This window comes from Chionomys nivalis, chromosome 5, assembly GCF_950005125.1.
Source record: "Chionomys nivalis chromosome 5, mChiNiv1.1, whole genome shotgun sequence".
NCBI lineage: Eukaryota > Metazoa > Chordata > Mammalia > Rodentia > Cricetidae > Chionomys > Chionomys nivalis.
This window is the reverse complement of record NC_080090.1, coordinates 84,724,087-84,751,595: the sequence shown is the minus strand read 5'-3', so window position 1 is coordinate 84,751,595 and position 27,509 is coordinate 84,724,087. Positions and strand designations below refer to the sequence as shown.

Sequence of the window (27,509 nt, the reverse complement as noted above, 5' to 3'; positions counted from 1 at the left end):
TTCTGTCATCATCCAAGGAGGGAGCAGGGAAGATGTTACAAACCCTTTCCTACCCAGAAGGCCATGCTGCTGACCTCGTATGTCATGTCATGGGGGAAAGCATGCCAGCGTGATGGAGAGAGACCAAGCCTCCCCTGTAAACTCCCCAGCACAGGCTTATGGTTCGCAGGCCTCTCATACACCGCACAGACTCACCAGGGTCATGACCCCCATTCGGTCCAGATCCTGGGCAGCACTTCGAGAGGTGAGCTTGGGTGTGGAGCGGCCACTGAGTGGAGGAGATGCACTGGCCAGGGAGAGGGCGGTCAGAGAGGTGGGGATAGAGCCGCGCTTGCGCAGCTGTGTCAGGTTGAGGGCCTCCATGCTGCCGCTAGTCACACGGGTCTCAATCTCCTCAGCACGAAGCTCAGTGGACTCTTTCTCCTCCTGGATCATCCTGCAGGTCGGCAAACCAGATCTGGCCATTAGTCCAGAAGACCAGGCAGGGGGTGGTTCTAGGTGCTTGTACTCACCACCCTAGTACCAAAGGAGGGTAAAACCTAAGGCACCACCGGGTTTCCATGGTCTCTCTGGCTAGCCACCTTCCCAGCTGAACGAAAGCCATTTCTAGGAAGAGGCATGTTTGTCAACAAACTATAAATCATCTCAGTGGGGATCCCTGGCCTGCCCTGGCCACAGGAGTGACCCTGAGCTGGCTCATTGCTCTCTTGAATCTCAGCTTCTCAACAGATGCCATATTTGGGCTCATCTTTGTCAGGAGTGCGCAAGCAGGGCTTTTTTTTTTTTTTTTAAATTAATGCCAGCCCCTAGTGATGTTTCCTCTGTTCCACTGAAAATGAGAGACACAGGGGGATAGTGTGTTGTGCCTGAGGGACGCGCAGAGAGAGGGGTGTATGCACATTCACACACACTGATGGGAAGGCCACAGCTGTGCTTCAAAGAGAGGAATGTGTCCTTACTCTGAGATGACTCCTCTCCCACTCTGAAGCCGCTCAAATGCCTTTTCTTTTTTTTTTTTTTTAATTTTTATTTTTATTTTTCGAGACAGGGTTTCTCCGTAGCTTTTTGGAACCTGTCCTGGAACTAGCTCTTCTAGACCAGGCTGGCCTTGAACTCACAGAAATCCGCCTGCCTCTGCCTCCCAAGTGCTGGGATTAAAGGTGTGCGCCACCACCGCCCGACCCTCAAATGCCTTTTCTTTTGGGGAAAAAATGGTTGTGATGCTGAACGGGAGCTATCCCTACGGCTGTGATGATGAACAGTTATCCCTACAGCTGTGATGCTGAACGGGAGCTCTCCCTACGGCTGTGATGATGGACGGGAGCTATGCCTAACGGCTGTGATGATGAACAGCTCTCCCTACGGCTGTGACGATGGACGGGAGCTATGCCTATGGCTGTGATGATAGACAGGAGCTCTCCCTACGGCTGTGATGATGGACGGCAGCTATGCCTACAGCTGTGATGATGGACGGCAGCTATGCCTATGGCTGTGATGATGGACAGGAGCTCTCCCTACAGCTGTGATGATGGACAGGAGCTCTCCCTATGGCTGTGATGATGGACGGCAGCTATGCCTACGGCTGTGATGATGGACAGGAGCTATGCCTATGGCTGTGATGATGGACGGCAGCCATTCCTACGGCTGTGATGATGGACGGCAGCTATGCCTATGGCTGTGATGATGGACGGGAGCTATGCCTACAGCTGTGATGATGGATGGCAGCTATGCCTACAGCTGTGATGATGGACCTCGCCCTACAGATTACTCTGTAGAGCTAACACTGGAGTCTTGTTTTAACATGTGTGTCTTGATGCTGATTTCTCAAATTTGGAAGTCTGACCTCAGCAGCCTGTCCATTTTACCTCACTGCATGACAGTGACATAAATAAGCTCACTAAGAAGGGCAGGATAAGGTAAGGGTTTCGACAACTTCCCTGTCTCCGCTTCTATCTGACATCTCCTTAGAGATGAAACGCATGCCACTGGGGCATTTCTCCCTGAGCTTGGATGCTGACTCAGCCACTTATCGTGTGGCTTTGAGCAAGTCACTATACTCTCGTCAACTGACTGTACCACTGACGAAGCTCCCATCCTTAGCTAACTCTGTCACAATCAAATTGAATACCAGGAGCACAGGCAGCTCTATCTTCCCAAGCCCTGCCATCTCCCAGCCTGGAAAGGAGAGACATCACCTAGACTCATCTGTAGCCCTGCCCCTCTGGGATCAGTATTAGTCCAAACCCTTGTCTGATGCCAATAAAGCATCCCAGGATTGTGGTCCTAAACTGTAAGACAGGACAGAAACCAATACTTTAACTGTGTGCCCCAACACAGAGGGCCCCTCCTCCCAGGCACCTTGCAAACTTCACCCCTACCCCACCTGATCTCCTGGTTGATGGCATCCAGCTGCTCCTGCAGCATCATGGCCAGGGTCTGGGCATCAGAGTGGCCACCAGGTGAGACGACATCAACTTGAGTGCCCACCAAGCCCCCAGGTTCATCCTCATCCACATCAGAGATCTCAGGGTCACTGTCAAAGGCAGGGGTGGTGGTGGTGGCCAACACCCCCGGCAGTGGTGATGCCTTCCAGTCCTTAGCAAACAAAAGGAGCAGCAATAAGATCCCTGAATAGCTAGGCAGTAGGACATGCTACCTTCATCCCACGGCATCAGCATCTCTGGAAGCCAGCTGAAAAATGGGCCAGAGAAGGGCTCTAACACAGCCTCTCTGATCCAGGACCCCAGGGTCCCCTTGGGGCTATGTTCTAATCACTGCCTACTTTGTGCAGAGCTCCTGGGTGATTGCTGTGTTCTTGTAAGAAGCAAAGAGTCAGGAGAGGTAGAAAAGGAGAGGCCTTCAGACTGTGATCAGACTCACCTGCTTCCTACATGCCTGCCTCCTCCCTACATGCCTGCCTCCTCCCTACGTGCCTGCCTCCTCCCTACGTGCCTGCCTCTTCCCTACGTGCCTGCCTCCTCCCTACATGCCTGTTTGCTTGCTTGCTTTTTCTTTATTCTGCCTTCCTTCCTTCCTTCCTTCCTTCCTTCCTTCCTTCCTTCCTTCCTTCCTTCCTGTCTTTTTCTTTCTTTCTGAGGACTTGCCATGTTGCCCCAACTGGCTCACAATCCTCCTGCCTCAGTTTTCTAAGTATGCTAATACATCTACTCACCAAACTCAGCCTAGGTAATTCTCAGAGGTGAAGGAAGATAAATCTTCCCCCATCAGACTAGTGTTCCCTCCTCCATCCACACCTCCTGGAACCCCAGGACATGTGAGGATTAACAACTGGAGGGCAGTAGCTCTCTTCTCCTTAGCTTCTCTCACTGTCGTCGTCCCGCCTCCCCACCACCTCCCTGGGGCAACTCAGAAACTGGCAGCTGCTTCTCAGGTGCCATTCCCCAGGGCCAGCTAATCTGTCATCGCTCCCTCCTTTCCACTATAAGCCATGCTTTTGTTCCAGGAAGCTTGTTAATTCCATTTTGCCCCTGCAACCCTCTCTTGGTCACCAGAAATGAACAATGCACACCCAGGCACACGCGCACAAGCTGTAGTGGGGCCTCAGGGACCACTGGCCGTCTTCCACCCCTACCTCTCGCCCACCAGGAGGTTGAGGAAAGCGGGGGCGACAGCTGTTGCAGCTGACAAGAGCCCCAACCCCAAGGCTGCAGCTGTCATTGACAGGGGAGAAGGCCGGGCAAGGCTTTGCACCACACGCCAGTCGTCTGTGTAACTGGAGCCAGACACACGGCCGAACTAACCCCAAACTCCCCAGGGAGACCCACACACACATCCCTCCACCCCTTACCTTGGCAGACTCTTCCCTCAGCACCGCATAGCGCCGATGCAGACCCGGGGGTGCGTGTGTGGCTGCACTCAGAGAGAACCGCACGTCTGATGCACTGCCCACGTGTGACCTTGAGTGGCAGGAGGGAAAAGATGAGCCCTGAAGACTGACAGCCCCAGCTTACACTCAGAGGGCCCCACGACTGGGGAATGGCCAATTTGGAGAAAAGCAACCTGGAACACAGCTGTCTCGAACATCAGAAGAGCTGCCATGGAAGCCCAAGGCTCCACCTACGCCCTGGAGCTCAGGGGTCAAATTGACCCAGGGGAAAAAGCTGTCGGGAGCAGTGGTCCATTCTGCATAAGCAGGATCTCCTCCTGACAAGAAATGGATTAGGATGCTTTCAAAAAGTTGAGCTCCCTGTCAGAGGAGCATTCTGTGACAGCAGCCATGCAGGATGGCTCTGGGCCTGGGGGACAAAGAGGAATCCAAAGAGATGAGCTCTTGGGGCCTTTTAACTCTGAGGCTCTTTGCTTCTGGTGTTCTCTCTAGCAACTCTCTCCAGGCCTCCTGACAATCTGAACTGAACACCTGGATAAAATTTAACCCAGATGTGTCATTTGCATCCCCAGGAAGCCCTGGAGAACCTTGTAGCAACATCACAGGTACAGGCTAGAGAATCCATTCTGCCTTCCCCAGATGTCTGTTCCAGGAACAAGATTTTAGGGTCCCAGGGATAATGTCTGAGGTATCTAGGAGGCCCCTCTGTGACACTTCCACTCTGTCTTCTCAGTTCAGAAGCCTTGAAGGAGCCCAATACAGAGAAGCAATGGAGCCTACAATCCATACCGTGCAGCTGGGAAGAGGGAGCTCTTACCCAGCTCCCCCACCTCAGTTCTATGAAGAGTCCAGTGACTCTATGGACAAAGTCAAGAATTCCTAGTCAGCAAGGAAAGCAAGCAGTAGCAAAGGCTTGGTGAGCTCTGGGTCAGTTCTCACTCATTGAGAGCCTTCTCCATCTGGTCAACCAACAGGAAAGGAGAAATTGGAACAATCCCAGCTCCCTTCTCTTCATCCCCCTCCTGATACAAGAGTAGAATTCCTGGTGAACTTCCATGTCTACCAGCTCAGACCTCCAGAGCCTCTCACCTCCATTCCAGCATCCTTTTCCCTTGCCGAAGCACTGCCCATCCACACACATACATATAGGCTTAGCCGCCTTCCTAATAGCTAATGTCCACTTCCTTGATGCATCAAGAGCATGGGATGAAGGGAATGGCATGTCTAAGAGACTCTGCTTTACAGAGACAGTCAGGAACCGAGAACATTCAGCAGTAGCATCCAGTCATCTTGCTCCTCAGCCTACCTCGCTGAACTGAGAACTGAGTTCAGCGCCAACTGCTTCACACAGGACGGCTGCACGCCCCACTCAGCACGTCTTACGGTGCTTTTGGGTAAAGGGATGCCGTGGCCACAGGAGTAACACAGCATCTCAACTTCCAAGAGGAAGGAGCGTTTGCGGCTCCATTTCACTCCCCCTGATGTCTCTCTGTCCGCTGGCTCCTACTTGAACTTGGGTGGTCCTCGGCTCTCAAAGAGAAATCCTAAAAATGGTGTCTCAAGAATTCCAGTGAGAAGTAAACTCTACAGAGGGCCCTGTGGGATGGGGAGAGGGGGTGACCTCTGGCAAGGATCCCAGAAGCACACACTACTCCCACAGCTGAGAAGCAGCACCATTAATTCCTTGCCTTTCAGCGCCCCCTGGAGGACATGTGCTCCCCTCCTAAGTGTCCACATGAGCTGAAGGACTGGCCAAGAGCTCTGAGCCCCAATGTCCCATCCTGAATAGAAGAAAGACTCTGAGGTCCTGGCAGTGTTTTGGTGAGGGACTCTCCTTTCTCAAGGTCCACCCAGGACCATAACCCAGCATGCACTGAGTCCCATCCTTTCTCAAGGTTCATCCAGGACCATTACCCAGCATGCACTGAGTCCCTTACTCTAGTACCTGGAGTGGATGCCATCCACAAACGGCCCCCCTCGGCACTTCAGTTGGTCCACCTCTTGGCGCAGCTTCTCAATCTCTTCAGACAGGCGGCCCTGTGCCAGGCAGATCCAGGGTGGGACAGGGCCAGGGAGGGGCAGAGAGGGAAGAGTGGAAGTCAGAGAGGGGCAAAGAGGGCACTAGAGTTGGGGAAAGTAGAAGAATGCCCTGCAAAGTCCAAAGTCAAGGGCCCCACACAGGGCCCAGACGACAACAAAGAAAGAGGCGTGACTGGAAAATGAGCAGGAGATTGACAGAGGGGCCAGGCCAGAAACAGACCCTGCCTAGAGAAGACATCTACAGCCAGTTGACCCCTCAGTGCCAGACAAATGCAAGGCAAATGGAGTTGGGCAGCAGAGAAGACCAGGCTTTCGTGATACACACTGCTAATGACAGTGGCTGCAACTCCCAGCATGTAGGACTCTGCCCAGAGTAGAGCCAACCCCATGGCGGATATCAATGACCTCCATTTCTCTAGCCTCTGCATGGATAAAGCGTATGCACAGTCAGTAGCTTCTGTGTTGGGCAACAGTGGAGGGCGATGGCATGATGTGTGCATGAACTAAGAGAAGCCAGCATCGAGCAGCTGCGCGAACACCAGGCGTCGTGCCTGGGGCCCTCCCTTGCGGGTAGGGCTAGACAGCAGCTAGGTACCCTGTGGTAGTGCAGCTCTCCTACGTCCTGCTGGGAGCTCTCCAACTCCGGTACCAACGTGTTCTGAGGGAGAGCAGCTGTGAACCAGGAGCCCTGACTGGCCAGTGACCCTGCTCTCAGCCACCTCTCTCTCCCAGCCCACCTCTCCAGGACAGCATGACCTTCCCTGACCGGAAACGCTCCTCCTTTCCCCAGCTGTGGCCCAGGTGGCCTTATCTCTGTCCTTTATACGCCCTGCCACTAGTCACACACTGCCACATCCCAAGCCTGCTCCTCTAGCCAGCTGGGCTCCACCTTGACTGGGTCCTTTCAGGCAGCCACAGTCCCATGCTCACCCTGTCCACCCAGCGTACCCAAACCCCCTCACCTTCTCCTCCAGGGCAGCCATTCGTTCCTTGAGGTGGAGCTGCAGGCGCTCATTGGACTCACTGAGCAGACGGTCCACGGTGTCTGACAGTCGCTTGTTGTGGTCTTCGTTCATCTTCTCCCGCTGACGCACCTGCGCAGCCCACCCATCTTGTGCTAGGCCACCTCAAGACTTTGTCACCACCCTCCTCCAGAACCATCCATTTCCACCCGGGTTCTATGCCTATCACCGTCCCCTTGTCCGCCCTCTGGGACTCTCCAGCTCTTCTGACCAGCTCCTCCCTAACTGTGAGCCACCTCTTGCCCCATGCAAGCTTTCCCTGGCCAAGCCCTTCTTCTGTGTCCCTCCACAGACCATCCCATATCCTGCCCTGGAGACAGAGGAAGCCAAGATGACTGACTGGTGCCCTCACCCTTGCCAGCTCCTGGTTCTTCTCTTCCAGCTGCCCTTCCAGCTGCCGCAGGTGTTCCTCAATGTTGCCATGACGTTCCTCAGCCTAGGTGCAGGGACAGTCAGCCAGCCACCTTGGAGATCTTTGTTCCTTCTGCTCAAGCCCCATAGGCCACATACCCTGGTGTCAAGGCGGTCTTGGGGATCAGGGTCTCAGGTGCCACAGAAACCAATCTCCATCCTGCCATCTTGGAGCAGGCCCATTGTCACCTTTGCCCATCTCCTTCCTGCTCAGAGCTAACCTTAAAATGTATGCCCATCGGACCCTCGCAAGGACTAAAGGAAACATCCGTGGTAAACGTGGAAGTACAAGAAGCATGCCATAATGCTATTACCTCAACTACTAAACAAGCCCAGGTGGAAGCTTCTCCCTTCCTGGCCATTATTTCCAGAGATGGAGACCCTGTCATGTCTGCTTACAAGGTCTCCAGAACCTTGCATCCCTTATAGTCAGGAAACCCTTCCTTCAGATCCCACTGCTATGACTCACTGGAGCACATTAATCCCGCAGCCCACCCCTTCTCTGTTTATGCTCAGCACCCCACACACAGCATCCTCTACTGTAATGTAAATCTAGCGCCCCACTGGAGGTCTGAAAAGATCGCACTGACTACCCTAGCCACCATCAGAGGTCAGGAAACTGAGGCCCAGCTAAGGAGACGTTAACTTCTCTCAAGTCACAGAGCCAGTGGGAGCAGGAGCAGACGTGGCCCTGGGTCTTCAGAGGCACAGTCAAGGCCGTAAGCAAAGCTGTAAGTCCAGTCCTTGGGGCAGCCATCTGCCGTACTAGAAGTCTCTAAACGTCAAGCTCTGGGTCAGGCTCCAGTGTCTGGAGGTAGCTGCGGTGATCACACCTTAGCACCACATCCGGAAGCTTCCCACCAGTTAGGACTCCTAAATTCCTTGATTACAATACCATATCTCTAGGTCCATGCATTCCCTCCTCTCTTCCAGGGTCCACTGTTTCTAGCCTGCACACCTCTCGGGGACTATTGCTCCAGAAAGATACCTCTCCATTAGGCAGAATTATATCCACCTTTAATTCATTCTACAGCTACAGCTTTTCAGGCAACCAGAGCTGGCCTCTGTGTCTAGAATGTTTCAGTTTGGTAAAGAAAGATGCACTCGGCCTAAAATTCTACCTGCTGCCTCTTCAGGGGTACGCAAATTTTAATGGTATCTCCTCTGGGGTTTCATCTTTCCAGATGAAAATCCTATAACCCCAAACAAAAAGATGTGTCAGCTGGAAAAATACAGATGATGGTTAAAGTGCCCTGCGTCCATGTAGCGGTGCCTCCTTAAAGGACTTGCCCTAAGCCAGGTGGGGGTGGCACACCCTTTAATCCCAGCACTCAGGAGGCAGAGGAAAACAGATCTCTGAGTTTGAGGCCAGCCTGGTGAACAGAGTGAGTTCCAAGACAGCCAGGGCTACACAGAGAAACCCTGTCTCAAAAAACGCCCCCACCAAAAAAAAAAAAAAAAAAAAAAAAAAAAAAAAAAAAAAAAAAAAAAAAAGGAGGGGGAGGACTCTTCCTTGAGAGGTAATGAGGGTGAGGATTACTCTTCCAACTGAGAGACACAAGGAGGTGTGTTTAATGTCTCACATTGGGGAGCAACTCCCTGGCCTGGCCTGGCCTGCCCAGCCTGATATGCCTCCCACTCTCCTCATAGTCTGCCTGACTCTGTAAGAGCCTCTGACACAGGAGATGGTAGAAGATCTCAAACCCCTGGCCCACTTGCCTTGGTGAGGGCTGCAATCCTCTGAGCCAGCTCAGCCTCCACCTCTGGCAGAGTCTCTGCCTTACGCATTGTCTGCTGCAGCTTCTGCTCAGCCACTTCCAGGAGCTCCTGCAGGTGCCGGGCCTTCTCCTCACACTGGTAGTACAGAGAGGAAAACAAGTCAAGAAAGAATGCCAGGTCCCCTCCTCCACCCCAGCCTTAACAGAGAGCAGGTGGCCACCGAAAGAATCTTTCCTGTCCAAGGCTCCAGACTTCCTCTTCCCCAAGTGAACTTGCAGAATCCCAGGGGCTCCTGGCCACCAAGGAATAGTTTCCACAGGATCATCAGGACCCCTAGGATCAGATACAATGTCACCCCACTCCATCTAGTGGAGTTACCTGGCGGTGCAGGGACTCCTTGTTAGCCAGCTCATTCTCTAGTTTGTCATTGAGGTCATGGATGGATGTGGCTTCTCGCTGAGCAGCCAAGTAGCGCTTCTCCAGTGTGGTGATCCGCTCCTCCATGTCCTCCTTCTGAGCGAGAGCCTGGTGGAGCGGAGGGTATGAGGAGGAGGGTCGCCCGTCTTTCTCTGCCCACCACATAGCTGCACCTCCCAGACTGCAGCTGACGGCCATAGCCCAGAAAGAGCCGTGATCTGTACTCACTTTCTGTTTCCGGCCTTGATCCCACCCTCCCATCTTCCTCCTCACACTGGACCCTGCCAAGGGCTCAGTCTAACCCTGCTCAGCTGTCGCCTGGACCTCTCTTCACACCCTCCTGAGTGCCAACACCTGTACCCAGCCAGACGCAGTTGCTGGGAGCAGGCCTGGGCCCTTGCCCACCTCTCGGAGGTCCCGCTGATGCTTGCTGCTCAGCTCCTCAGACTTTATGAGGTCTCGGCGGGCTGTGCCCAGGTCCTCCTCAAGCTCAGTCACAGTTGCACTCAGGGTGACCAGTCGCTCACGGGCCTGGCTCAACTCATAGTTCTGCTTCTCCAAGAGTCCTTGTAGCTCTTCCGCCCGGCCAGTGTCATCCTCCAGGGACAGTGGACCATCAGTCAAGGAGCCAGAGAATCCCACACCCCACCCTGCTCCATCCCAGGGAGGCTGGGAGGAAGGAGCACATGCCCACAGGTCACAGCTCTGTCCACACATTAGAGCTCAGGTCCAGTACACTCTCTTCCCTCTGAACCAAGGAGCTCACTCCTGATAATGGACAAACACCCTCGCTCTTCTGTGCTATCTCTAGCTTCCAGTTTTTCCTTTTAGCTCTGCCTCTTGTAACCCAGGAAGGGACAGATTAGGGGAAGAAAGGCTCAGAGACAGAAGGAACCTTGCCTGATTTTGACACACAAAGAAGATGTGTGGACGTGCGCACTATATGCATTAGCACTAAACTGAAAATCTATAGATTACTTTGCTACTTTGCTAGGAAGTGAGGAGGAGAAAGAAAAGCAGGAATATCACGAAGAGCCTCAAGTCTAACTCAAGCAGTATCCTACTGAACCTAGGCAAGCAGAACCTCCCATTCCTGTCTTGGGGACTCCAGGCTCCTTCTGAACAACTCCCCATTACCCACTTTCCACAAGCGTTTTGGTCCCAGCTCCATGGCCCCTTCTTCTTCTGCCACTCCATCTCGAACTCCTGCCCCCTGCTGCAGGGCAGATACCTAGAAAACACAGCAGCACCCCCACCCCAAAAAGCAGTAAGTCAAAGAAGAGACTTCCTGCGCATTCCACACCTCTTGGGAAGACATGCCTGGCCTAGCTTCAGCTACCGGTGCCCAGCCACGGCAGGCAGAGATCTGAAGAGCACAGTGAAACAGAGAGGGTAGGCAGCCAGCCGGATTTCTCAGAGCTACAGGGCAGACCCAGTCCGGCAGCTTACCTGCTGGTGAGCCCCTGCCAGCTGCTCCTCTAAGGTGGTGACCCGCTCTAGAGCTGCCCGGAGCCGTTCTCGCACCTGCCCAGGGGAAGGAGAGATGGAGGGAGAAAGCTTGGCCCCACAGAACTTAGGCTGGAGCGGCATAGGCTCGGTCTGCCTCTGTCGGGCATGGGAAAACACGGAGGGCCTGTGGAGAGGCAAAGGCCCCGGAGAGAACCTAGAAGGGCTGGAAACTAGGCCAGTGGTAGGAAAGGTCGTGGGGCTGGGGACAAGTTAGTTCCCTGACACCAAGTGTGGAGATCCCAGGAAGGAGCACAGGAGACTCAGGGAAGCCTGGGTGGACTAGCAGAAGGGGGGAGTAGGTAGGTACCTTCTCATCCAGGGCCTTGTGATGCTCAAATAATGACTTAAGGGCCTTCAGCACCTCCACCTCACTGGAGACACCCGAAGGGGACTGGGCCTGGCGCTTTACCACCGTCATCCGCAGCGACCGCTCATGGCGGGACACCAGACATTCCAGATGTTCCAGAAGCAGCTGGCAGAGAGCAGGGGAGGGCAGGAGGGAAGACAATGGACTTGGGCCCCAGGAGCTACAAAGCAGGGCCCACAGAGTCACAAAGTACAACGCTCTCAATGAATACCAGACCCCAGCTGGGCTGCCCTGGCCTCTTCCCCAGAACTTCAACCCTGCTGAGACTAAGGAAGCACAAAAAAAAAAAAAAAAAAAAAAAAAAAAAAAAACAGTACTGGGGACTAAGTAGTTTTCCATGACCCCAGGATGGGAGGCAGAACCCATCTAGCCAAGGTGTTTGGTCAGAGTGCGCGCACGCACGCACACACACAAGGACACCCCTTACTTACCCTTGTATTATTCCGTTCTGCTTTCAGCTCAGATATCTCTTCCTCCCGCTCCAGAAGCTGCTCCCGACACATGCTCAGCTCCCGAGTTAAAGTGGCAAATTCCTGAAAGCCCCCAAAACCCACAGTGCTTGGGATTCACCTCCAACTGGTGCCCTGAACACTCAAATATATGGCAGGCTTTTCTCATTCGCCCCTTACTTCTATCTGCCCACGTCCCTCAAATCCCGGCCTGTCCCCATTGCAGGGCAGGAAGCCTGCAGCTAGTGCGAGCTTCCCAAGGGGAAGCACATATTAGGATTCCAGTGAACAGGACTGCACACAGAAATGATTAAGTCACTAAGTTGGCCCTGCAAGGCCTGCCTCTCCAGCCATCAGTGACCAGATTACACGCTCCCTCCCACTCCATCTTTGTACTCCTCCAGCAGCTCAGTAGCCGGCTCCTTTGGAATCATGGAGGGCAGGGCCACTGCGTGTCTGGTGGAAGAAGGCCCATACAGAGACTGACAGGAGTTAGAAAGAGGAAGAAGGGTGCTATAAAGCTCACACGTGCATGCTTCCCAGGAAGCTCTCTGCCACCCCCTTCCCAGGACTGTGCAAGCTGCAGATGCCCAGGATAACAAACTGGTTGAGAACACATGTGCATGCAGCCCTGTGACGGATGCAGTCCTGGCTTCTGGGAGCCCTGTTCAGTCCAGCCAGGCTTACAGTCCAGCATCTGAAGGCATATACTAACTGTCCCTGCCTGGGGGAAGCTCTCCCAGCCCCTGCGCTTCTATGAGGATAAGCAGCTAAGGAAGAGTGCATGGCCTTAGAGTTACAGGCTCATCACATCCCACTGTATGATGACATCATACCAGCCCCCCCAAAAAAATTCTCAGATGAGTAGCTGTTCCCTGTGGCCACAGAGTCTAAACATTACTGTAGAGGCTGGGCCCCACCTCTCCTCTGCAACCCCCTTTAAACACCAAGAATTCATAACCACAGGACGAATTCTCAAAGCAGTATCCCCTTATCCCTACAGACCAGGCAAAAAGCAGCAGAAGGAAGTGGCCATGGCCCAGAGAGCAGAGCAGGAAAAACTGAGCCCTGTTCCTTGAGTACTGCCTTTCTATCAAGGCCACAGCCAAAGTGCAGGGAAGTTAAATGTTTCATTATCTGGAAGCTGAGACCGGGGCCTGATGCCTCTTTGCCCCTCAGCTTACACAAACATACACACGTACACACCCACACACACACACACCATCTAGAGACAGGACTTGAAGGCATGTCCGCACCTCATGATACCATCCCATCCCTAATGGGCTATAATGCTGTCCTCTCCTCTACCCCAAGCTAGGCAGCGGCCTTCTTTCCGTACCCTAGGAAGCTGTGCCCTCCCTTTCTACCCAATACATCTGATAGCCTGCTGCCAGGAGAATCCCCCAAAGAACAATACCATTTAGAAAGTTAAGCACAAACTCCTCCTAGTTTCAAACTCTTCTTTCCTGTCTTTTTCTGTGTACTCTAAGACCTGGCCCACCTGTGTGAGTTACTGTCTCCAAACACCGACGAAACTTCTAAGAACCACACCTCCACTGACCAGGGCTCCCCTGCACAGCTCACCCCTCTCCCACCCCTAAGGAGGTCACACTCTACTTCCAAAGACTATCTGCGCAGGGTTCTGCTGGCTCATGGGCTCCCCAGACTCCCCACTGGAAGCATTCCTCCCTGAAAACCATCAGCTCCTTGTCAATCACTGTGGGTAGGTGATGAGAGGCACGACCCCTCCCCTTGGAAGCTTCAAATGTAAAAGGCCGGGAAGGCCTGGAATCAGATCCGTTTCAGCTCTCCCACAGTTAGCTATGCAACCTTGCACATAATTCCCAGGGCTTGTGATAGACAAGGTAGGAGCGGCCCACATGCCCACCACTCCTCTCCAGCGGGGTCCAGATTCTTAGAGAGAAACCATTACAAGACTCTGACCCCTAAGTTGAACCTCAGAAATCCAGGCCCAGCCCTGGTTCTCCCTGAATTTGGAGGAAGGACCTACAGCTGAGGCTTAGGTTATCTGGTATCTCAAGGCCACCTCCCCTAATCCAAGCAGCACCCCCACTGGCTCAGGGCGGTCTGTGCCATACATCCAAAGCCACCTCTGTCCTGAGAGGGCAGGGTGGCCAAGTAGACTACATAAGTACTGTACAGACAGACAGACAAACCCCAGCCTCCCTGGACCTGGTGACCTGGCAGACCACACCTTCTCCCACAAGCTGTGAGAGTTACATAACATGTAACTCATGTTCCTGTTCCTGTCTCCAGCCTCTATGCATCTCCACCCTATCCCAACCCCAGAACATCCACCCAATGGGCACTAAGCAGGAAGCAACTTGGATTTCCAGAGCCCATGTGGTGAAGCAGAAATAAAATAGAACAAGACAATGTCTTGGGGGTCTGGGAGTACACAACCCTCAAGCCACCACTTACTCCCTGCAGAGCAATGTGCAACTGAGTGATCGCCCTAGGCTTCGGTTTCATCGCTGGCAGAACAGAGCGACAGTGCTGTTAGCACAGGCTCCACGGTGAGAGTCTGCTGAGATAATCTCTACAGATGCCTAGCCACAGAAGGTGAGCAGCAAATGGTTACTAAGTTGTAGCTACCGGAGGTGTTGCTGAGGACCATGAACTGGCATGCAGGGCACCTGGCTTCAAGGTTCAGCTCAGCCTACAACTATCTGGGTGAGATCTCGCTTTCATCTGTGCAGGAGAGACAGTGGAAAACATAGTCACCAAGGCCTCTCCCATCTCTGATTTCCTTGATTCCTGTTCCTGGCAACTCTTGGTCTCTGGCGAGAAGCTGTTAGAAATGGGGTTTCCTTCCAGTCTAGTGTGCCACCTACTGGCAGTCTGGGCTCCCTACTGTTGGCAGTCAGCGCAGGATTTTCTTTCTGCATTCGTTTCTCCAGGTAAAGCCAATGTAGGCAGTGACACTTAGGGAGAGGGTTTATGCAGGAACATGGAGATAAAAACGCTCTGTGAACTCCACTACCCAACACGCAAACAGATGAGGGACTGAGGCCCGAAGGTGCTGAATTCAAAGGAGCTGGGGAGAGTCTGCATTCTTACCTGGGGGAGGGCGGAGTTCAGGTGGCGCTGGAGCTGGTCTCGCTCGTGAAGGGCATCCTGGAGCCGGCTCTGGGTGGCTACCAAAGTTTCCTGACTCTCCCGAAGGGACTCCAGCAACTTCTCTCGCTCATCCAGCATGTTCACCATCAGTTGCTCAAAGTTGGCGTCGGCATCGGCACCATGGGGGGGCCCCAGGGGGTCCCCCTCATTGATTGTGGGCATCACCTCACACATGATGGGGATGGACAGAGCCTCTCGGCGTCAGGTCAGGGGATGGGGAGAGCTCACAGGGTTGGCACCTGCAGAAGGACCCAGGGCATGGGTCTCAGAACAGGCAGTGCCAGGCAAGTAGACAGGTGGGTAGGGGTTGCTCCCATGGCATCAGTTGCTCTTGCTCTGAAAGAAGCCTAGGGCCTGTAGTGTCCCTGTGGAATGGAGCCAGAGGGCCTGGCTTAACCTTTCAGGGCTGGGGCTGGGTGCCCTGTGTCCCCACACAAGCGGGAGGCAGCGGTGTGTGGCCATGACAGGCTGGGCGAGCCGGGCTGGGAGGCAGCCCTTGTCTTAGACTGAGCACCAGAGCTTGGCAGAATCCCAGCTGGGTCTAGCAACACCCATGGTTTCTGGAGGGCGGTGTGGTCTGTGGGAGAAGAGAGTGCTGTGAGGACCAGCTAAAGAGAGCAGGGCATCTGGCGAGGGGCAGAGGAGGCAGGCCCCGAACCAGAGAGGGAGAGGCTGGGGGTGCTGGCACATGCCTTCTCTCAGGGCTTACTTACCTTGGTGGCACCTCATTAGTTTTCCCAAAGAGTGCACATGCCTCCTGCCTAGCCTCTGTGCCTGCAGCCCCTGCCCCCCACCCCCTGCAGCTGTCAGAAGTGCAGCCGCAGTGGTTCCCCACCCACGTGGCTTGCTGGCCAAATATAGAAATGATTCAGTCAGCGGTAGGGGAGCAGCCGGCAGGCTGCCCAGAGTCCTCCTGAGACCTGAAGGTGGGAAGCGAGGAATGGGGTCTCTGTCCTCCCCCCATAGCGTCCTCTCCTACATTCAAGCCAAGGCAGGTACACAAGGGGTTAAAAGGCTTAGAGGGTGGACATCCCACAGAGGCTGGACTCCCATGACATGGCTGAAGTCTTGGAGAGGCACCGGCTGGGCACTGGGGCAGGCAGAGAGCCCTGACCTGCTAGGATGCTCATAATTCAGGGATGAGGCGGGCTTGTCAGCACCACTTCTGAAGTCTGCCAGCGCTAGTTTGTGCAAACCTAGTGGATTCACAGCCTCCAGCTCTTTGTTGGGGAGTGAATGACAGAGAAGGCCCAGGTCTACACGGGGATGGGAATGCAGGTGATACTTCCAGAGGGAGACCTTGTGCGAGGCTGCGTGCTCATGGCTAGGAATCTACTCCCTTGGCAGAGGTAACTATCTAATGCAGGTGCTAGCGGAAGTCACCAGCCAGGTCAGGAGCATAAGCACAGCCCAGGGGTCCAGCGGTCACAGCAAAAGAAGACCAGACATGGAAGTCGGGATACCGCTGGGAATTCCTCTACCTACCATCATTTTCAACCTTCCTGCCCGGGGCTAGGCCACTGGCTTCATCAGTTCTCAGAGGGAGTATCTTCAGGTGGCCCACGTAAAGGCCCCAACACCACAGTGGGTACACTGCAGACCTACATAAGTGGTGGTATCCTTCCTGCCTCACCCACCCCCTTTCTAAAGACATGGGGCAGTCGGTGTATACTTCAACAGATAGAGACAGGCAGCGTGGAGGTCAAAATCCAGTATGAGTGCAAGATCAGACAGAGCTGAGTCCATCAAAGATGGGGAGGAGGGGAGCAGGTAAGGAAGAGACTGAAAGGCAGCTAGAAAAACCCAGAGCTCACAGTCATTTCCAGAGGAGCCACAGCTTAAGCCAGCACCACACACATGCACACACACACACACACGCATCACACACACACACACAAACACACACACATATACGCACCATGCATGTGCACAAACACACACACATACATGCAACACACACACGCACACATACACGCACCATGCACGCACACACTCACACACACACAGTAGGAGGGATCACATACACATCCTCCCAGATGGAAAAACAGCCATGAACTCTTCTCTTCTCATGGGGATCCTTTCCGCCAGCTGGACCGAGGTGGAAAGTTGTGGTCAGGCAGCTCATGCTCCCTCTCCACTCCACCCCAGGGCAGCTGGGAACACAGGAGATGGAAGGCCACTCGGCTCTGATAAGCCGCCCTAGGGAATGCTAACAAGGGCAATTCCTCCCACCCAGGGCTTCAGAGCCCTTCACCCAGAGTGCTCCAGGCCCTGAGACTGACAGGCTTGGGCCCATCTTCCCTCTCCAGACTTAACCACAGCAGAATCACATTTTCTCTGTAGCCCCACACCACCTCTTCATTTTATTTTATTTTCCAAGTGTTTCTGGAAAGCTTGAAAAAGGAGAGAAGGCTAGGTGAGAGCCCCTTAGACGTAGTCCTATGGACAAGGGCAGCTTGGGGTGCACCTCAGTGATACAGGGGTTACCTACCATGTGCAAGGCCCTGCCTGGCCTTGGTCACTAGAGGGGCATGGCAGGAGAGAAAGGGAGAGAGATGGGGGAAAGGGAGAATATTCCCAGAAGCTCAGCACCCTGCGGATGGCTTCAGGGCCAGATTCCTAGGGATCCTGCAGGACAGCACCAAAGAAGTCCAGAGCCAGACCTTAAGAAATATAGGTACAGTTCTGCCAGATGGATGAACTTGGGCATGGTACCACTCCAGAGGCCTGGGCTGTAAGAAGGAACCTGTACCCCTTGTTTTGCCTGGCTTTGAGGAGAAAGCACTCTACCATGGCAGAGAAGGACCTGCGCTAAGGAACACCTGAGGGTGGAGGAGGTTGTGAAGCTCTTCTGTTCTCGGCCATGTCCCGGGATGCCACCCCTTCTCATCTAAAAAGTTTCAGGTGAGACCAGGTGAGACCTGGGTGAACACTGGAAGGCGCTGGCTATTTGGTCCAACCCAGCCTCCCCAAATCCTCTTGGCCACTCTGACAACTGACAAGCCGACTTTGGAGACAGGAACCTTTTCCCAGCCTTCCTGCAAACCAGGTGCCAGGTGGCAACTCCGCTTCCTCTGGTGAAATGGCATACAGAGCTGGCTGGAGACGAGCCCAGAGAAAGGTGCCAGGCAGAAAGCCCTAGAGGACCTCGCAGGACCTCCCACCCACCCCAGTCCTTATTACACAGTGGGTGAGCAGAAGAAACTTCAGACTAGCCGCATGGGGACACCTGGCTTCTCTGGCTCCGGGGCCAGCTTTAAATAGTGCAATTATCATCTCAGCTTAGCAGAAGCTACAACTCCCAAACTCACAGGTCTTGATTCAGAAGAGAAAGTGCCAGTCCCCAAAGCCAGCATTTGCAAGGGGCTTTGCCAGGAAGGGTGTGGGGTAGGCTGTGAACAGCAAAAGAAGGCTCAGGAGTGAGTGGGTGTGAGAGTGTGTTGAGGAGGGAGGGGCGCCTGGAAAGTAGGCCTATGGCTTTATAAACATTAAAGGCACCCCCATTTTCCCCTAGCAAACAGGAGGGCTGGACACTCCAGTCTGATGTCCTGGCTAGCTATATTTTCACACTGGCCTGACTCCCTACTGTCCTACCAGATGGCAGGTCCCACCTCTTGCCTAGCTTAGCAGAGAATACAGCCAAGCTGCTCGGAACTATGCTCACGCCTGAGTAGACCACGACTGGACAGAGAAGGAGCGTCAGGGCAGGAGCCTCTCTAAAGCCAACGGAATGGGAGGGGGTCTCACATGCCCTAGACTAAGGGAGGGTGGGGGTCTAAGGACATGGAAGAGGTGAACCAGAAAAATGGCAAGGACCGTTGCCACGGTGGTGTGTAAGCATTTATCACATGCCAGAACGGTGTTACTTTCACCCTCACCGTCCCTTACAGGAAGACACAATCCCTCTTCCCATGTCTCAGATATGTTAACTGTGACTTGGGCTCACAGATAAAGGAAAAACCAGGGTAAGTGGCACAGCTAACACCAAAGGGGGTGGGTCTTCCAGGCATCTTGTCACCCCTGAGAATGCCCTGCCATGCCCCTCAGGGTGACGGGTGGCCTGTGGAGACCTAGCTTGGGTCCTTCCTCTGACATTCTCCTCAAGCCTGTGCCATCATGCTCACAAAGGTGGCCATTTCCCGGCTAGCATGACCTGCCTCCAGAGCCCCCCACACACACCCAAATCCCTTCCTCCTGCTTCGGCTGGCTCCACACAGAGTTAGAAGCCTCCCCTTCTGTCACCCACCACCAACTCACCTGCACACACACTCTAACCACACATTTTTCTGAGTCATAGAATCCCTTAACCCCAGTGGCACCAACATCTGCTCACGCCATCAGACTGCTCCCCTGTCCTTCCTTGTCAGTCAGAGCTTCTCCTCCTCTGTCCAGCTCATCACCCCAAGACCTTCCCTGGCCTGCGACTTCTAACGAACTTGGATTGCCCAAGCTCATCCCATACTTCCCCGATAGAGCCTTGTCTGATCCCCTCACAACGGAGAAGGGTACCATTTAGAGACCTGTCTATATACCTCTCACTGGCGCTGGCCTTCCTTTACATCACCCAGGTGGGCAGACCCTACGTAAGAACCCTAGGCAGCTTTGGAAGCTCCAACAGCAAGTCTTCATGGGAAGAAACTGAACACACATGGGATAGTTGGAGAGACTTCTAGACATTCATATCTGATAAAATTCAAAGAACTCCAAGGAGGAAGTCCTGGCCCAGAATTATGGTCATGGAACTCGCCCCCTGAAAGCTACAGTCTCACACCAGCACCTGGGGCCACCCCTCTACTGAAAGCACTCTGGAGCAGGCTGTTCATGAGACCCTGGGAAGGCACTTCTTCTCTCTGAGCCTCAGTCTCCCTCCGTGAGATGGCAGTGACAGCTAGCAGCCCCCACTTCAGACTGCTGGCAGAGGTCACCATCCAGGAAGTGTAAACACCACTTCCTGGCCACACAAACTGTGTTAACTCACCGTATTGAAGGCTCCTGGAGCCCTCAAGGGTGGTCAAGAAGCTCATGGGAGACAGTGACCAAGAAGGGGTTTTGAAAGGGTATTACTTGTGATCAAAGTACAAGTTGGCATCAGCTGCTAGCCTCACCACTCCCTACTACCTGGCACATTCACGCAGGCACAGGAGGAGGCATTGGCTTATCCAACAAGCTCCCCTAGGCCAGAGTCCCTGAAGTCCAACTTCCCGTTACTCCCTAAGAAGACAGCTATGGGTCACTTCTTCCCAAGACAGTTCATTTCACAGATGAGCACACAAAATCCTGTACCATCTAAGTCCCTCTTGACAATGAAGGGAGGCACTGCAAGCCACACCAAGACACTGGTAGAAACCAGGTCTCCCTGGAACCCCTGTCAGCTTACTTCCTCCTCTGTGACACTCAACTCCAGTGATCACAACTCTCGTTCTAACTTGAAAGGCTGTGAATTGGGCTTTTCGGACACAGCACCTTGAGAACAGGCACAGCGGAAGCAGAGTGACTAACTCAGGCTCTAAACACCCTTTTATTTATCTTCTGAAATTCTATTTGTTGTATGTGTGCATGTGCCGGGGGAATCTACATGTGTGCATGTGGAGGTCAGAGGGCAACTCTCAGGAGTCAGTTCTTCCTTCCACTGTGGGGTCTGAACTCAATCTCAGGTTATCAGTCTTCATGAGAGGCACCTTTAACCACCAGACCACCTCATCAGTCCACAAACCCCCTTACCTCAATCTCATTGATTACAAATCCATCCTTTTACAGGACACTTGGTTAAGGTTTCATTTGTATTAAAGGGATGTTAGTCTACAAGTGGTTTGGCATTCCTGGTTTAAGTACTGTCTATGAAGATACTAAGTTTAATTCTTATGTTCTGCTAAAACAAAGTTTCAAACAGACAGCCAGAATGTCGGTGCAACAGAACACTAGACCTGGGACAGCTACAAAGCTGACACTAGGGTCTGCCAACCATTTTCCACATTCCAGCCATCTCATAGAGAGCATATATTACCCAAGCCAAGACATAAGAATGCAGCACTGAACACAGACAGCTCTCTGCCTCTCCAGCGCTCATCACTGACAACAATCATTCTAGGCACCTCAGACTAATCAGAGTGTTCTCAAACAGTTTTCAAAAGAAGACACAAAGCAATGTGGATGGTATATTTGGAACATAAAAAATCTTTCAAAGCCAGGGATCTGCGCCGGACAAATGTTCAACAGGGTTCTCTGGCATGGGAAAAAAATAAGTGCTCAGAAGTCACTGTATTAGTAGTGAGTCAATCTTAAGATTAGGGAGCTATCACATTGCAGCCGACCGTACCGGTCAGAGTGCTGACAGGTGTCAGGATGAGGCACAGAGTACAGAACTACTGAGAAACGCAAGCACTGTAAAAGGTGTGTGTGTGTGTATGCGCGCGCGTACATAAACAAAAGCAGCATGTGTACAAGTGTTTATGAAACAGAGAATGAGGGTGTCATGTGTCTTTATGCAGTCAGATATGTGAACATGTAGTCATGAGAATGCTCGGTATATATGCGTAGCCATGGAAGAGTTAGGAGAGAATGAGAATGTGGTAAGAGTACAACACACGCCTTTAATCCCAGCACTCGGGAGGCAGAGGCAAATGGATCTCTGTGAGTTCGGGGTCAGCCTGGTCTACAGAGCAAGTTCTAGGACAGTCAGGGCTATTATACAGAGAAACCCTGTCTCAGGGGGAAAAAAAGTATGGTCATGACAATCAGGGCCTGAGTGTGTGCACAAAAGCCAATGAGTATATAAACATTCACAAACATAAACTATGAGTCATAAACATTGTGGTTATAATTCTACGTCAAGGCTCGTGACTCTATCGACGGTGTGTGAGCATGTGCACAGTCATGAGAATGAGCGTGTGTGGTAAAGACAGGCATAGGAATCACAGTCATGAGAATGAGCGTGTGTGGTAAAGACAGGCATAGGAATCTAGGAGGCAAGAAATCCTGTATACTCCTAAAAGCGCACACTTACATGTATGATCATAAATTTTCACTGTTGGTCATGAAAGAGTCTAATTGAACCTACGTGAGAATATCTGAGAGGGAAAGGAGAGAGAGATGGGGATGGAAAATAAACAATTCTATTTGTTCCAGTGTTCTGCCCCTTGTAGGGCCAAAAGATTGAGACACACCACACTGGCCTTGTGTGAGCTGAGGTCATAGAAATGGGCCCAACCCTCCCTTTGACTACTTCGATCTATTGGGGATGCATTGCAGGGTCTCTAAGCACAGGTCTCTGTGTCCATGAGAGAAGGCTGGTTCACCCCATGTTACCTCTCAGAATGCCAATTAGCATGGGCCAGCCCTAGTCAATCTCAGACAGCAGGCTTCCCAGCTGTCCACTCTCAGCCCTGCTCTTCTGAGCCAAACATGGAAAAGCGCTCTTCCAAAGCAGCGACCATGGTCCATGGTACCCATCACCTTCCGCCCTACCACCACCGCCACCCCACTACCTGTAGTCACACATTCCCCATGCTGTGTTCCCTTTATATCTTACTTAGGAATAGGAACTCAGTGCCACACAAGGGGACTTCCATCGTTCTGTGCGAGTTTTTCTTAAAGTGGATGGAAACCTATTTCCCCTCTGGAAAGACGATGGTCTATGTGAAAACAGTGGCCATGGAGGTGCATCGGACGTGCACACAACTGCTCAGCTGCAATACTGGCACTTGAGTATGAGGGCAGAAAGGTCATAAATTCAAGGTTATTCCCAACTGTACAGCAAAGTTTAAGGCTAGTCTGTGCTACATGAAACCCTATTAAACACACACGCACTCGCCGGGCGGTGGTGGCGCACGCCTTTAATCCCAGCACTCGGGAGGCAGAGGCAGACGGATCTCTGGGAGTTCGAGGCCAGCCTGGTCTACAAGAGCTAGTTCCAGAACAGGTTCCAAAGCTACAGAGAAACCCTGTCTCGAACAAACAAAAACGAAAAAAAAAAACCACACACGCACTCATAATTTATGAGACTTCAACTCACTGGCTGGACAAGATAGCAATAAAGGCCTCTAAATACAAACCAGCTACTTTATCTGACAATTGAAACATTATTTCAAAGCTGGGCATGGTGGTGCACACCTTTGATCTCAGCGCTCAGGAGACAGAAGCAGGTGGATCTCTGAGTTTGAGGCTAGCCTGGTCTACATAGTGAGATCCAGGACAACCAGGGCTATGTAGAGAGAGACCTTGTCGCAAACAAATAAATAAATAATAAAATATATTTTGTATGCATACATTTCAAGAGGATGGAGAGATGGCTCATTGGTTAAGAATATTGACTGTTCTTCCACAGGACTCACGTTCAAGTTCCAGCATCTGCATGCGGCTAACAACTATCTATACTCCAGTTCTGGGGTATCCAATGCCACCTTCGGCTTCCACAGGCACGAGGGACACCTGGTACATAGTCATATTATACAAGCAAAGCACCCATACACATTAAATTTAAATTTTTTAAACTTTTAAAAATCATTTGATTGCTTTTTAAAATTGCCATACAATAATGTTACACAGTTCTATAATTAATAAAATATGTATATATAAGCTGCACCATATCTATACATTTGTTGTATCATTCAAGGTCATGAACCCAAACCTAAATATTCTTCTTCATGACAGATTTAGGGATTTCCATGTCATCTACTGCCAATTTGCCCAACGGAATGTAACAGTGTGGTACTGCATCCCAACACTTCTCTGCTGCAAGTTAAATATCTTAATTGCAAGGAGATCCTGCTTCACAGAACCCAGGGGACCAGACGACGGATGACTTCAATTCAATACTCACTCAAAGAGTACTGTTACAGGTAGAGAAAATGCATAAGGTCCATCACAGGCTTCTTGGGAGAATCCCGTACAGGGTAGCATTTGAACAGCATGGGGTCTAGCCTGGGGTCAGCGCTGAGCATCACCTCTGGAGTAGGAGGAGTAACTGAAGCTCTCAGAGAAAGTGACCCGAAGCCAAGGCCTCTCAGCCCCTAACTAAAAGGCACGCTGCTGCCCTGGGCTATAAGCGGCCTCAACTCGCACATAATTCTCCCTTAGAGCCCTCGTCCCAGCTCTGTTCCCCTACCAGCTCTACCTCACTGACATTCGCAGTTCCTTAAGGCCCCTTCCCACTTCAGCAATACGGAGCCCTTCTCAGACTGAAGAATTCGGACAAGTCGCGGTCCCGGGCACACGGTCCTCAGCACAGAACCACAGCCCCTCTGAGGGTTCTTTACTCTGCTGGCCACCCCAAGTGCCACACTCCTGTGAGCCAGCACCGTATGCCCTCCAGAGCTAATTATAGATCAGTGAGCTAGCAGGCGGGGGGGGGGGGGGGACAGATGGTGACTTACGTGGTTGCAATACACACTTGTCTCTCCCTCTGACCCCACTCCCTCTTCTCCATTTCTTCCGGTTCCTTATGTGGGACCTATATGTGGGACTCTGGCCGATTTTTCTCTCTCAGTCTTCCTTACTCCTCATTTCCAGCACACACATTTGTACAAGCACACACATGCACACCAGGCAGGTGAACACACACACAGCCTCTCTGCGCTGCTCAGTCAGCACGGCACACCTTGTTCATAAAGCAAATCCTCTACCAACTTCATACAATACAGCTCTCTGAGGCCCGGGGAGAGTCTTTCTGGCATAGCAAGGCCTATCCTGTCTCTTAGAGCTCCTTTGGTACCCAGCTGCCTGGCCCTTCTGAGCCTTCACCCTCCCAGGCCAACTACCCATCTTCTCCCCAGCTCTAGTCTTACTATCCTTGGAGGCTCAGAAAGATCCCACAGCAAACCTCATAAACTCCTTCCAGTGCTAAGATTTCAGCCATCAACTCAGAGGGGACCCAAGAGCCTGCCTGCCCCTACTCTGCCCCTCTGCTCCTTCCTTCACAAGCCAGTCGCTGGACAGAGCCCATATACTTCCATCATGGCATACTCAGCAGCACAGACCCAAACACCTCCAGATGAGAACTCCCCTCATGGCACTCGCCCATACCCACACATTTTCCGGAGACGGTGTCTCCTACTGCACAGTGTCTAGGCCCTCACAGCCCTAATAACCAATGTGCTGTCCCTCATCTCGTTACTTTGAGACATCATTTATCTCGGGAAGCCTCCTCAAACCTGAGCACAAAATCTAAGAAAATAGGCAATGAAAATCATTCAAGCTTTTTTTTTTTTTTTTTTTTACTTAAGACTATAGGACCAGCTAACGTGGCAATAGGGGTTCTGTGGGTTGAAATCCGGTTGGGGTCTTTTTGTTGTTGGGGGGGTTGTTTTGTTTTGCCAGGCACTTAGCAGTGTAACTAAATTATACATGGGAGGATAGCGCCTAATACATGTGCTACTTCGGCTATCATTCATTTGCTCCATGGTCCTAAACTGCTTTTGGATGACCAAGTAGTTAGCAAGGTGTCTGGCACGTAGTAGGTGCCCAATAAATGTTTACTCGATATTGAACAAAGTACCAAGTGCCAATCCCACCTCTGGAAAGGGCTGCAGGGAGTCCCTGAAACCTGGCTCCAGGAGCAGCCTCCTCCAGCTCACACCAGGAGGGAATAGGCAGGCTAAGCACAGCCCCCTTAACCACTTGCTCTCCACGAACAAGTACTGAAGAGCTGCCTCAACTCTCCCTCCTCTCCAACACATCTCTCTTCAAAGGTGACATCAGCACCTAGTGGCACTTAGTCCTAGATCCCTCCTCCTCCTCAAAGAAACCACCTACAACACATATCCAGGTCTTCCAGCCCGACCTCCCTTCCTACCCGCCATAAAAGCTTCAATAAGCGTGCTGGGAAATACCCCTACTGTGTTCACTAACCAGCCCCTCACCCCCAACCCACACCAGTTCAGGAATCTCTTTTACGTATGTCTTTTCCTGTTGCGCCCACCCTTATCCCCACCCCCACCCTGGCCTCGGGCTGGCCATTCCTTCCACCCCACCGCCCCAGCACTGCGGAGATGGGGGGCATCTCTGGTACGGCCTGACACCCTGACAGATCCAGGAATGCAGAGCTGACGATAGTTACCAAGGGCGTAAAGAGGCACGCGGGGAGGATGAAGACACCTCGGGAGGAACGAAGACCTCAGCATCACAAGCGCTCGCCCAAAGGAGCAGAGTTGGCCCCCAAGCCCAGACGCGCTTTTGCTCTGACTCCTGGAGAGGATGTGGGGGCGCAGTCTACCCGGCTGCCCCCTTCCAGGAAGCCGATGGAGCTGAGGAAAAACTCTACGCCCTCCCTGCAAAACGGGCATCGACCCCCATCCTCATCCCCAAGGGCACAGGGCACAGGAAAGGCGAGGGGCGATGAAACCCGCGCCCCGCAGAGACACATCCAGACCAGAAGAGGCTGTTTCCTAGGGCGCACTAACAGAGACTCCTCCTCAAACTGTGCAGGGGAGCTGGAGCTGGGAAAGGGGAATCCTTTCCCGCGGAGTGGGCTGTGGGCGCTCACCTGCGTGGAATCGCGGAAGGCCCAGCGGCAGCAGGGCGCCGCCCCCGACCTCGGCAGCGCAAGGCGTCCTCGAGGCAAGCGCGCAAAGGTAGCTGCAGCCTCCGCCGCCTAGTACCCGGCCTCTAGGACCCGCCCCCTTCCTCCGTGGATACCCCGGACCCACCCCCTAAGGGCGGGGCCCGGCCGCCTCTCCCAAGGCCACGCCCCCCCACACCCGGGCGCTGCCTAGACCGGGTTCACACGTGACAAGGGCGCTGCTTTGATGCTGTGCGCCATCTTGGTTGGGCCTGAGAGGGCAGGGCCAGCATTTAATCTGGTAGGTGTTTAGGCCTCAGTACTGAGAATGCAGAGCACAGCCTACCGCTTCTAACCCCTGAATCCACCTTCCCAAGTCTAACCTCTTACCTAAATGGCTAGCCGTTTGTCACCTTCACACCTGTTCTCTCCCACACGTCTTTAAATGGAGAAACTGGAAAGCCAGCTACTCTTATAGTATGTGCTGCAGTGAATTATGACTTGCTTTTAGGCATGTGACTGTCCTAGCACTGTTACTATAAAATGAAGTGTTGTCTATGATACATACATCCTATGAAAACACGCTCATAGCCAAAATTCTGATTTTAGCTAAACCGATTTTCCTGAATTGTTCCCTTTCCCTGCCCCCGTGGCTATTAATGTATCTTTCCCATCTGGTTTGTGAAGTTTCCTTACAGTGCCTACTCAAATCCTTTACAAATACCCCATAAGCACTGTTATAAGTGTGAAGTACTGGTCGTGGGTGTGGGATTTGTTTGGTTTTGGTTTTTTGGGGGGGTGGGAGGTTCGAGACAGGGTTCTGTGCACTCTGTAAACTGGTGTAGCCTGGTTGTCCTGGAACTCGCTCTGTAGACCAGGCTGACCCAAACTAAGATCCACCTGTCTGTACCTCCACCTCCAAGTGCTGGCGTGAGCAACCAGGGCCCAGCAGCGAAGAACCGTTGTATACATGCAATGTGCAGTTGCAGATCTATGCACATCCTGCAACAGCAATGTCTGTAAAGGCTGTAGCTGGGATCAGTTAACAGTCTTTCATTCACTTTCTCCCAATATATTCAACATAGGCTTTGCA

The 27,509-nt window shown here is 52.6% G+C and overlaps 1 protein-coding gene across 5 annotated transcripts in view; it reads right to left on the bottom strand.

Moving 5' to 3' along the window:
• Window positions 1-26,537, bottom strand: part of Ppfia4 (PTPRF interacting protein alpha 4) — a 46,776-nt gene extending 20,239 nt beyond the window's left edge. For 2 of the 5 annotated variants that reach the window (XR_009057164.1, XM_057770670.1), the window contains exons 1-15: window positions 26,402-26,537; window positions 14,863-15,499; window positions 11,764-11,865; window positions 11,273-11,437; window positions 10,906-10,980; window positions 10,598-10,687; window positions 9,862-10,053; window positions 9,418-9,564; window positions 9,040-9,174; window positions 7,262-7,345; window positions 6,850-6,981; window positions 5,793-5,884; window positions 3,809-3,917; window positions 2,384-2,595; window positions 196-436 (exon numbers count right to left, since the gene is read on the bottom strand). Coding sequence is in view for 1 of the 5 variants with exons in the window: in XM_057770670.1 (XP_057626653.1) it covers window positions 196-436; window positions 2,384-2,595; window positions 3,809-3,917; window positions 5,793-5,884; window positions 6,850-6,981; window positions 7,262-7,345; window positions 9,040-9,174; window positions 9,418-9,564; window positions 9,862-10,053; window positions 10,598-10,687; window positions 10,906-10,980; window positions 11,273-11,437; window positions 11,764-11,865; window positions 14,863-15,096 (2,010 nt within the window). In the remaining 4 variants the exon portion in view is untranslated. Of the gene's footprint in view, window positions 1-195; window positions 437-2,383; window positions 2,596-3,808; window positions 3,918-5,792; window positions 5,885-6,849; window positions 6,982-7,261; window positions 7,346-9,039; window positions 9,175-9,417; window positions 9,565-9,861; window positions 10,054-10,597; window positions 10,688-10,905; window positions 10,981-11,272; window positions 11,438-11,763; window positions 11,866-14,862; window positions 15,500-23,740; window positions 23,836-24,293; window positions 24,315-26,401 lie in introns of those variants that run through there. The other 3 variants (XR_009057167.1, XR_009057166.1, XR_009057165.1) reach the window with 3 other exon arrangements.
• Between the last annotated feature and the right edge of the window lie 972 nt (window positions 26,538-27,509).